The 11,903-nt window shown below is 41.1% G+C and overlaps 1 protein-coding gene across 1 annotated transcript in view; it reads left to right on the forward strand.

The window, feature by feature from the left end:
- ST8SIA1 (ST8 alpha-N-acetyl-neuraminide alpha-2,8-sialyltransferase 1) overlaps positions 1 to 8,597 on the forward strand; it is a 157,589-nt gene extending 148,992 nt beyond the window's left edge. Inside the window, exon 5 of the mRNA XM_054036806.1 lies at positions 3,480 to 8,597. Coding sequence (XP_053892781.1) covers positions 3,480 to 3,966 — 487 coding nt within the window. The 3' untranslated portion in view covers positions 3,967 to 8,597. The remainder of the gene's footprint in view (positions 1 to 3,479) is intronic.
- Positions 8,598 to 11,903: the final 3,306 nt, after the last annotated feature.

Genomic DNA, 11,903 nt, shown 5'->3' on the forward strand with positions numbered 1-11,903 from the left:
AAGGAGCAGGGAGAAGACATGTCCCCACCCCTCCCTCTGCAATGGCTAGCAGAGCTGGGGAAGTGCACACTCTGCCCCTGTGAGGTTGTAGCAGGAGGTGTGTTTCCCCTGCATACTGGATGGACAATATGCAATGCTTCCCAAAGCTCGCACTGGGATCGGGGGGTTGCACTTCTACCTACATGAGCTTGTGCTTGTAAGGGGAATTTATTTATTTTTTTTTTGCCTCAAAATGTATCAGCCCAAATGTCCCAAAACTGGCCAGGATTCTTGCTTTTCCACATGGGCAGCAGGTGAACCCTCATTCAGGGAGGCTTGCACTTTACTCATGAAAACAAAGAACTAATAGCACTGGATACTGGCTTTTACAAATCATTATTGTGTACATCAATGTGTAAAGGTAAATGTAACTCCGCTTTGCACTCCTCTGCCAGTATACTTCAGTCCTGGCTGATCTTTACATGCTTTATCGGTGTCTGCCAAATGCAATAAGTTATTCAATGAATTTATTGTCCTATTTGTTTATTTCGGTTGTGCTTAACCCCATTGCTAGACAAACAACTAAGTGGTAAATGCTCAAAAGAAAGTGATTTCCTTTTAGAATTAGGCTCAAATGCAGTCACAATGTTCGTGCCCATGGAGGATCCATGTTTAGGTAGCCCTATCTGATAAGATCTGTTAATCAACTGCTCCAGGTCAGCTAGTTTCATATTCAGACCAATGGGTTTTGTTTGTTTGTTTGTATGCTCGTGTAGTGCCTCTCATTCCAAAGCTGTTTACACAAAATTAGATCTCTTAATACCCTTGTGAAGGAGATGTTTTTACACCCATCTTTCAGGCACAAAGATTGTGATTTGCAGTATATCCATGGCAGAGTGAAGAAGAGTAATCAGGAATCCTAGTTTTTCTGCTGTTCGGAGTCTTATACAATGCCAGTATTAAATTGGACCTGATATGTCATTCCTATATAATATAACACTTTTAAGACTGCTCAGTGTTTGAGAGGGGTAGGGTGCTATAAGTGGTAGAGAGACGACAATATCAATTCTGCCTCTGAGAAAATTTCAGCAATAGTTTTTATGTATATAGGGTGCCTGTGCGTGAGAGAGAAAATAACCCAGCTGTTAGAAAAGGAGGTAATATTAGGGCTGCTTTCTCTGACGTATGTGCAGAAAAAAATTTACTCTGTCCTGAGACAATTAGAATTCATGTAGAAGACAAGACATAGGCACTATGGGATGCTGATAAAGACAACAAGATCTTTTACTGGCACAACTTAGGTGCCTATGACTCTGAGGAGAGAGCAAATGTAAGTTATCAGGAGTTTATGGTGACTCCCTGATGAAGGGAGGAATCCTAACAGTGCAGTCCAGATTCCCACACTAAGCAAGTGACTCCTGTAATTAAACAGGTTTTTCCACTGGGTCCTGAATATCATCCATGAAAAGTCCCTGACCTGTCAGAATGCCTCAGTAGGGCATTTCAGTGGCATTATTCAGTGTCAAACAACAGTACTTTGCCACTGTGAGCCATGGTGAGTGGATGCGAGTATCCAAAACTAACCTAGAATTTCCTGCCAGAGTCACGATTCATCTTGCATCTCTGGAAGTATTTAATTCCTCAGTATAGAGAGGTTACTTTTCATCAAAGAATAGTACTTTGGAATAGATACCTGGGTGGAAGTCAAAGGTGATGTGAACTTTACTCATCAATAAGTGTGTGTCAGTGGTTTAAAAGTCTAATGCCAAAAGGTCAGAGGAGTGGTTTAGCAGAATAAAAATCTACACCATTTTAAACCATCCTGGTAGCTGCCAACAGGAGCCTTTTTACTTTAACTTGTACCTTTTTCTGGCTCCTTAACTTGTAATCTAGAAATATAAGTGGCCTTTAAACCCCCTTAACAACATTGCTCCATCTTGTACATTAATTTGGAGTTCAGCTCAGTCTGTCTGGTCTGTGGTGCCATTTATCCTAAACAACACATTGGTTTCCATGAAACTTGTTTTTCCTAAGTGCTAGGTCCTAAGAGTCCGTGTAGTTCCAGAAACAGAATGTTAACTTCTAACACCATATTTAAGCAATCATAAAGATATAACAGAAACAAACGATGTCTTCTGGCTTTATATATGCATTTTGGTTATATAAATATTTCTTACTGCTGCTGGTGTAGAATCTGACTGAGATCCTTTTAATTTAATTTTAAGCACTATTAAGGAGCCAGAACAACAAGGATTTTTACTAAGGCTGGTAAAAAAAAAATTCTTTGTCCAAAAGTTTTCAGACAGAAAATTGGGTTTTGGATAAAAAGAAAATATCTGTTTTCCTGAAAAATCCTCACCCCTCATCCCCGCTCTTAGAAAACTGAAAACTCTTCAGTTTTTGGCAATTCAGCTAAAAAAACAAAACATTTTCAGTGAAATGTTAACTTTCTGCTAAAATTTTCAATAAAATTTGTCAGTTTTCACAGGGTAAAAAAAAAAAATGTGACTGGATCTAATTCTTCTCTAAACAGGTACAACCCATTGCTACAATATATTGGCTTATTTTTCATTTCTTTTGTATAAACCCTATCTCAAAATGCTTTTCATATTTCAGTTATACCTATACCTGACTTATGTCCCTCATTACTGTAGTACTTGAGTGCCTCACAAACAATAATGGATTTTTCCTTACAAAGCCTTGGAGGCACAGAAGTATCCTATGTCACAGAGGAGGAATTAAGGTACAGAGATTGGGAGTGCATCTACACTACGACATGGCCATGGCTGGCCCGGGTCAGCTGACTTGGGCTCATGGGCCTCAGGTTGTGGAGGCTAAAAATTGAGATGTCAATGTTTGGGCTCATGATGGAGCCTGGGCTCTGAGATTCCACGAGGCAGGAGGATCTCAGAGCCTAGACTTCAGCCTGAGTCTGAACATCGACATTGCAATTTTTAGCCCTGCAGCCCAATCCCTGCAAGCCTTTGTCAATTCACCTGGGCTCTGAGACTCGGTGCCACAGGTTCTTTATTGCAGTGTAGACACACCCTCAGTGATTTGCCCAGAGTCACACAGGAAGTCTAATCTTTAGCAGAGCTAAGAACCAAACTCTGCTCTCCTGAGTCACAGTCCAACTGCCTCAACTGCAAACCCATTTTTTCTCCTGAAGCTAAATAATAAATAATAGCAGAGGGACAGAGAAATTCAGAGGCACAAGAAAGAGAGAAAAGGTATGTTTTCACATGAGATCTGAAAAGAAGTGAAGAGTTGGAATGGAGACATACAGGAAGACAGGTCCAGATGACACTGGAGAAAGGGACAGAGGAGACCAGTGTTAACAAGCAAAGGGAATGGATAGGCACGATGGCAGAAACAGTCCACACGGTTGGCTAGAGAAAATCCATGCATAGCTGAAAATACAGGAAGGTTAGCTTTGAGCTGGATTCTGAAATGAACAGGAAAATATATGTAACCCCCATGCCTTTCTTTTGTTTTCACAGATTCCAGAATCTGCTTTGGTCTAGAAAAACCTTTGTGGATAGTGTTAAAGTCTATAACCATAGCTACATCTATATGCCAGCCTTCTCTATGAAGACGGGGACAGAGCCATCCCTACGGGTTTACTACACCCTGGAGGACTTTGGTGCCAACCAAACGGTGCTCTTTGCCAATCCCAACTTCCTCCGTGACATTGGCAAGTTTTGGAAGAGTAGAGGAATCCATGCCAAGCGGCTTTCAACAGGTCTCTTCCTTGTCAGCGCAGCCCTAGGTCTGTGCGAAGAAGTAACCATCTATGGCTTCTGGCCTTTTTCAGTGGACCTGCATGGGAGGTTTATCAGCCATCATTACTATGACAACGTGTTGCCTGATTCTGGGTTCCATGCCATGCCAGAGGAATTTCTACAGCTCTGGTTTCTTCATAAAAACGGTGTATTGAGAATGCAGCTAGAACAGTGTGAGGCCCCTTTACTCCAGTCCTCTGCTTAAGGACCATAAGGAAGGGCATGGGGGATCCTCTTCATTATAATTTCCATATTCTCCAAAAAGAAAATTAAAAGAGAAAGGGGAAAATATTTATGGATTTGCAGAGACCTTAAAGATGCTACTTGTTCCATTGATAACGTGAAGGCCAAACAAGAGACACGTCCTTACACACAGTGTTATGGAGAAATAAGTAGCTCTCATGGAATTCACTACCACAAAATTATGAAATTACTGTTGGAAGCAGCACCCCTGAACTTGATTGGTACCCATTTTAAAAGATCAATTTAAAAGGGGCATTAAGGGTTGGATGGAGGCCGACTGTGCTAAATGCTACTCGCTGTTGAAAGTCCATTTAATTCCAGATTAGCATGACCCCCTTTCTTTCCTTCCTTTCTTACTACCTTCCTTCAAGCCAGGAGTGCTGAGTGTCACCAACTCCCAGTGACTTCAAGGGACAGAACTAAGGGTGCTTAGACTCTGGTGAAACCGTGCCCAGTTTTTGTAATAGAGCAATCCCTGAATATTGGAAAAACCCCTACCTAACCACAGTATTTAGCAGTGGTAGTCCAGAACTCTGCAATTTACAACCATGTCAATGTAGTATTATGGACTAGAGATGGTTGAAAAATGATAATACGTTTTAATGAAACACTGGCAAATTCTTTGGGAAATGTTGAAGCTAAAAACAATTCAAGTAGCTTGGTTTTGGCCCATTGTTGTAGAATAGTAAGTTTTGTAATAAGGGCTGCTCCTGACCAATTTACTGTACATTCTTTGGGTCTCATTCTGTATTCCTTCTTACGTCAAATGCTCAGTGATCTCAATGGGAGTTTGAGGCACACAAAGGTATGCGGGCCCAGGTTCTTAATTTACTTGTAGCGCAGACGGTACACAGTGAGTACAGGTGTCTTTTAAAATTTGTTAAAACAATGAAAATCCTTTTTCCTTGAAGCGATGTTCTGTTTCTGCAATTAGATCCCTTCCTGTTTGCAATGCTGGCCGTAAAGTCTTATTTTTTATTTTTCTCCCCAGATCATCTCTTGTCCAAGATATTGTTTGAAAAAAAAAAAAAAAAAGCAGCCCTTGGGAGCACTCTTTAAAAATTACATAGTGAGCAAAGAGTAAATGACCCTGTCAGATGCTTACATAACACAGTCACTGTCCTTGAAATCAGTGAGTTATGTAAGTGTGTACATTTCACTTAGGCTGCTCTAGCCTTTTCATCGCTTCACAGACTGTTTTCATTTTGTTTATTTCTCAGCTGGCCCATGGTCCTGGAACCTTTCTAATGCCGTGCAAATTAGTTCTCTTATTTTTAGGACTGTGACAAAAATAAAATATTGGAACGTCATCTTTGTTGCAATTTTGGCTGCAAGATTAGCCTTTTAAATTCAGATCTGCATCCTTGTTGCTCTCTACTCCATCACTAGCAGCTACAAACTGTCAAAACAGCAAAAAACGAGAACAACAGACATTGGCTTGCCACAAGTATTTCCTATGCTATGCATATTAGTTCCAAACAGGCAACGCTTTGGTTTGGGGGACGGAGGGGGGTATGTCCCATCATGCTTTGATGATGTTTTTATTTTTAGTGTCAGCTGCCTGCAATATAGAAATAATGGTTTAAAAAATCCCTCAAATGTCTGTGTAGGACAGAAACAGAGAAGTCTTCACACTTCTGAAATTTTTAACTGTACCTTTCAGAATAAAATCATTTTAAAGATTAATATTCCAGAACATGAAATGGGCATCATTATTTAGGTTTACAGTCCTAAAAGAAGATGGGAGATTATTTGGCTTACATAGTGTTTTAGAAATTTGTATGATCAAATTTGACTGGGTTCTATATTTTGCTTTATCTTTGTCTATATTAAGAAGATACAATCAACAAATCTGATAGAATGCTGCATAACCTGGTAATTCTTTCATCTTGGAGCTGTTCATTTTATTTATGCAAGGGTATTCAGTAAGGAAGGATTTCAGAGAATCAAATAGTTTCTTTACTGCAAGTTGTAGCAAATGTTATGAAGCTGTTTTTTTCTTGGAACAGAATAGATAACTGTCGTTTTATTGTACATGTCAGGACTGCCAAATATTTCTTGAGTAATTGCTGTCTGCAGGAACGTGAAACAGGTTGGAATTCTGTTCTCCCATGCTTTGGGGAAATAATCTGATCAGGGTCATGAGAAAATCAGTATCTTCACTGGAAAACTTAGTATGGTGGTTCATACCTTATGGCTTGGAGCTACCGATGGGATTCTCAGCAATTGTCTTGTACATGGGAGACATCCCATTCCCTCTCTGTTTTTATTAAAAAATCTTTTCCTAATGATCTCTATGGGTCCTTCCTGACATTTGAAATCTATCATACTGAATCCTGAGAGATCTCCTATAAAATGCTGAGGGAACCAGGGAGGCCCAAGGTACACTTGGTACACTTAAAATCTTCATTCTGGTACTGGGACTATTAACCAGTTCTAGCTATATTCCCTATTTAAGAATAAGGAATATTGCTGGACCCAGTAATATCTCTACCCATAAATTTCTAAAGGCTTATCTACATGAACACTTAGTTCACAATGAGCTGGCCTGTGAATCTATCCCCCGCTAACCCGACGCACACTAAGTGTCCACGTAGACCCTGCTGCAGTGCACTAAAAGCTCCCTCATGTGCTTTTGATCTACCCTGAAGCATAATTAAAGTTCAGAATTCCAGATATAGACTTCCTATTTTAGGCTGCATGGGTTTGTTTGTGTTTTTGTAGTGACCAGGCAGAAGGCTGCCATGCTGCAGGAAAAGCTACCTGTCACTGTCCCAGTGGAAGAAAGGAAAACATGGTTGCTGCAGCTGCTGTGTGAGAGGAGAGTAGAGGTTTATAACAGAAAGGGAAGTCATGCCACAATGAAGAAGTTGATGAAATCCTAGGTCCCCCCTCATATATCACCTCCAACAAGCTAATATCCTGTGTTACTGTCTCCTTCATGAAGGCAACTTCGTGCTTTAGGTAGATGGTGGCGATGAAGAAGAAGGCATTTCACCCTTCTTCCCCTAGATAACTACACTATGTCTCTGCAGCAAGAGCTCTCTTGTGGATGGTAGAATCTTGTTAGGCCATTGCACTTGGTATTTGTAAAAGTGAGGGCCTCCTTGTCACACAGTTTGGCTCAGTTGGTGAGGTTTGGGAGAGCTCACATAGAGTTCCTGTTGACGCCACTATGGATTAAGGGTAGACTGTCTCTCTAAGGAACTCTCTTTTAAGTTGCTTTAAAATTTCAGTAGTTTGTGGTTTTGGGAAATAGGGACCACATAACTTCAGAGGCACAGAACAAACTTCTCCTCTTGGTTCTGCAGGGAGGAACTCTATTGCAGGGGTTGGCCACCTTCGGCATGCGGCCCATCAGGGTAATCCGCTGGTGGGCCGTGAGACATTTTGTTTACATTTACGGTCTGCAGGCACGGCCCCCTGCAGCTCCCAGTGGCCGCGGTTTACCGTTCCCGGCCAATGGGAGCTGTGGGAAGCACTAGTCTGGCACTAAAAACAATCTGCAGTACAGTCTGAGTCTTGTTTTTTCAGATGATCTGTATAAATTTACAGTACAGGTTATGCAGATCTACTGTTTTCCTATTTAAGGGCCTGATCCAATGCCTACTAAAGGCAAAGGGAGTGTTTCCATTGACTGCAATGGGCATTGGATCAGGTCCGAAATATATAAAGTGGAGAACATTTTAAAGTATCATAGTAACAATATGAACCTTTATTTCTCGCTCATGTTCTCCATCATTTTCTTTGCCATTTCATCTAGATATCAGAGTATGCTTATAATGAATATCCCCAAATTTTGCAGCATCCCTTTTGTAAGCTGTTGTGTTTTGGACCATTACTCTACAGTATTGCCGAATATTTGGGATATCTTCATTTTAGCTCATTGCTGCCTTCTGCTTGACTTTGCAGTTAGTCAACAAGGAGTTTGTAACATCACAGTCATGGCTCTGGGAATAGACTGTGATGTCTCAGATGCACCCCTATAGGCTTCATTCACTCCACTGGATAGGTGACATTTGCACTGCTGCCTTCACCCAGTAATTTCTCCATGGAAGGGCAGCTTTAAGTTGTTGCTGGGGCTCCGTGGGAGTCCTGTTGGCAAATACTTCCTGGGAGATGTGCTGAATTTGGCACTGTGTCCAGTGCCATCCATTTTTTGAGCTATGTTACCTACCACTCTGGCCCTTTGTGGAATGATGGCTCTGGACACCATGTGATGCTGTTCCCTTCCTGCTTCTCTACAGACTTTCCTTCTCTGGATGCCCAGGTTTTAATCTCTCTGGGCTGGTCTACACTGGGGAGTGGGGGATCGATCTAAGATACACAACTTCAGTTACGCTATTCACGTAACTGAAGTCGAAGTATCTTAGTTTGACTTATCTGGCCATCCTCACGGCGGCAAGTCGACTGCCGCGGCTCCCCCGTCGACTCCGCTTACTCCTCCTGCTGAGGTGGAGTATGGGCGTCGATTCAGGGATCGATTTATCGCATCTAGACGAGATGTGATAAATGGATCCCCGATAGATTGATTACTACCCGCCAATACGGCAGGTAGTGTAGACGTGGCCTCTTGTCTACACTACCTGAGAGATTTCCTTGTCATGTCTGGGTTCACTAAGAAGTAAAGGTTTTCTAAAGGAGTCCTCCACTTTTTTCCTGTGCAGTCACTTTCTTGAAGTCAGATTTTTCCAAACTCCTTTTATTATGATTTTTAAAATAATAAATAATAATAAAATGAGTTTGGAAAAATATCTACATAAATAACTGCCATTTTAAATCATACCTTTTTATAAATTATGTTATCATCCATTCTAAATCTTACCAACTAACCAAAGGCTGGATTTTGGTGATGAAGGTCCAAATTCTGTGCTGACTTACACCCGTTAATATGATTGGAGCAAATGGAGAATTTGGCTATAAAGTAGCATGTATTGAGACTGTGTTTCATAGAGGATATTATTTTTAAATAATTTCTAGGTGATTTCTGGGGAATTCCAGATATATTTTTGTATTAGTTTTACATTTATTTCCATTATTTTAATGTTTTATGCTGGCAAGAATGTTTTGTCACTAGGACTGCTCTTTGGCAGTTGACATCTGGCATTTGTACAGTGAATTCTTTAAAAATGTAATTGAAACAGGATTTTGATAGTTGAAAATTATAAAATTACTAACAAATTTGCTAGCCTGTTTAATAAACATAAACTGGCAAATGTTCCTAAAAGAACCTCAAATATCAAAAGGAAGTTATACTTACTCCCTTCTGTTTATACACAGTATACAACTACTGGAAGACAGAATATCATTTGCTATCTGATTTCTGTTAATTGTTTTCACTGGGCTATATTGACCCTGGTAGGACTATCTCCAAAATGGTGGACATTTGAAAATAAAAAGTCTAAATGAAGCTGTGGTAAAGTATCTCCAATCAGCAAACCACATGGGGAACTCTGTGAACATTGTAACAGCATTCCTTGTTCTCTCCACAACAGTGTGAAAATGTTTGGCCTGATTCAAAGGGAGTATGGGTTAATTACAACCTCAGGATGGCACCATACAAGCCCCTCTTCCATTGAGTGCTTCTGGGAATTGGGTGACCTTAGTGGCTGGAGCTAGCCCCACTTTCACCATACCTCTGCAACCAGCATGTTATACCAGATCCTAATTTACCACCAGTATTATAAAGTATACAGTGACTGCAAGGTTAATATATTGTGACAGACCCGGACCAGTGGGGTACAGGAGTCTGGTAGAGGGCGAATATACTGGTCACCGGATGAGTAGTTTTCTGTTCCCTGAGTGACCAGAGCAGGGGCTGCACTAGAGTAATCAGGAACCTGCTAGAACCAGTTAAGACAGGCAGCTAATTAGGACACCTGGAGCCAATTAAGAAGAAGCTGCTAGAATCAATTAAGGCAGGCTAATCAGGGCACCTGGGTTTTTAAAGGAGCTCACTTCAGTTTGTGGTGTGAGTGTGAGGAACTGGGAGCAAGAGGCGCAAGGAGATGAGAGTGAGAGGGTGTGCTGCTGGAGGACTGAGGAGCACAAGCGTTATCAGACACCAGGAGGAAGGTCCTGTGGTGAGAATAAGGAAGGTGTTTGGAGGAGGCCTTGGGAAAGTAGCCCAGGGAGTTGTAGCTCTCATGCAGCTGTTACAGGAGGCACTATAGACAGCTGCAGTCCACAGGGCCCTGGGCTGGAACCCAGAGTAGAGGGCGGGCCCGGGTTCCCCCCAAACCTCCCAATTGACCTGGATTGTGGGTTCTTCCAGAGGGGAAGGTTTCTGGGCTGTTCCCCAACCCACATGGTGAATCTCTGAGGCAAGAAAATCCGCCAGTAAGCGCAGGACCCACCAAGATAGAGGAGGAACTTTGTCACAATATATTTGTTGTTGTCTTGACTTTCACAGATGTTAAGAAACCACAGCTCCTCCTGAGATCAATAGGAGAGGTAGTAGCTTATCACCTATGAAAATTAGCTTCTTTGTTGCTCTGAAGCGCTTCTTGAGACTGAGACAAGTAAGGATTTTAGTCTCATTTAAATAATTAGGAGTTTTGCCTATTGGATTGGGGCCTTTCTATGCAAAATGACATGCAGAGGATAATGGAAAACCTGCTTTGTTCCCCCTGGTGCAATCTAAAAGTTGAACAATTCAAATGTTGGTCAACAATAACTTCTCTTCTGTGGTCCTGATCCTCCTTCCCTGGCACTGAACATCCATTACCATTATATATACTGTCTTGCAGTAGCACAGAAAGATTCCAGTCAGGATTGTAGTGGAGTTAAACATATATGATGACACAGTAAGGCAATGGGGCATAAGCAGATGCTTAAATGCTTTGCTGAATCAGGGCCTAAATTAGTCAAAGACTACCAGCTGTCCTCTCCTCCCCAGAGCAGTTAACTTCTCATCTCGTCAGCAAACATCACAGTGGCACCATAACAGGTAAGAAAGATGCTCAAAAGCATTTCAGTAAGGGGCTGATCCAAAACTGATGTTCCATTGACTTCAGTGGGCTTTGGTCCAGGCCCTAAATCTAGAAATAGTGATAGTCACACTGGAAAAGATTCAGGTTTAATTAGATAGAGCTGGAAATTTGCAAGAAAAAGCTTCCATGTGGGATTTCATGTCCTTCCGCTATCAGCCAATCTGGAAATACAGCTAGTAATGCAGAGAGAGGGGCATGATTACATCAGAACCACAAACTTCTCCTTTCTAATCCCAGTTCTGACACTGACCTGCCTCTGTGCTGGGGTATCCCACCCTGAAATATGGCAATAATATTTTACCTGCCTTAGAAGTGTTTGAAGCATTAATTAGTTGATGTTTGTGAAGTGCTTTAAAAATGAAAATCACAATACAAATGACTGATTTATTATTTCAGCACTTCTATTCTGATCTGAACCAGGCAGTGGGCAGTGGCAAGAATTAACTATTTTGAAAATTAAAAAAAAAGTCGGTTGATGTTTTTGTGGGCAATTTAGATCATTCCTATTTGATAACAGCCAGTTCACCCTTCCTGGTTAAGAACCACCCTAACTTTTAGGGTACAGTGAGGATACTGTCTTCAGACTGTCAGAGATTTTAACAGACCGTATGGGTTTTCCACCCCTCTCAGCAAGTGAACGTTTTTGCTTTTTAATGGAAAAAAGAAAGTCCAAATAAAACACAAAAGCAAATTATGAGCTAGATTCTCAGCTGGCATAAATCATTGAGGCTCCCTTCATTTCAATAGAGCTATGCAGATTTCAACCAGCCAAGGGTCTGGCTGTACAGTTATAAAATTGATGGTATAAAACTGAAATAAAACCTTTCAAATTCTCATGTTTTTAAACTATTCTAAGATGATGCTATTTAGTTAAAGGTACTTTTCTGTAAACTAGTTGTTTTCCATA

Source organism: Malaclemys terrapin, chromosome 1 (genome assembly GCF_027887155.1).
Source record: "Malaclemys terrapin pileata isolate rMalTer1 chromosome 1, rMalTer1.hap1, whole genome shotgun sequence".
Taxonomy (NCBI): Eukaryota; Metazoa; Chordata; order Testudines; family Emydidae; genus Malaclemys; species Malaclemys terrapin.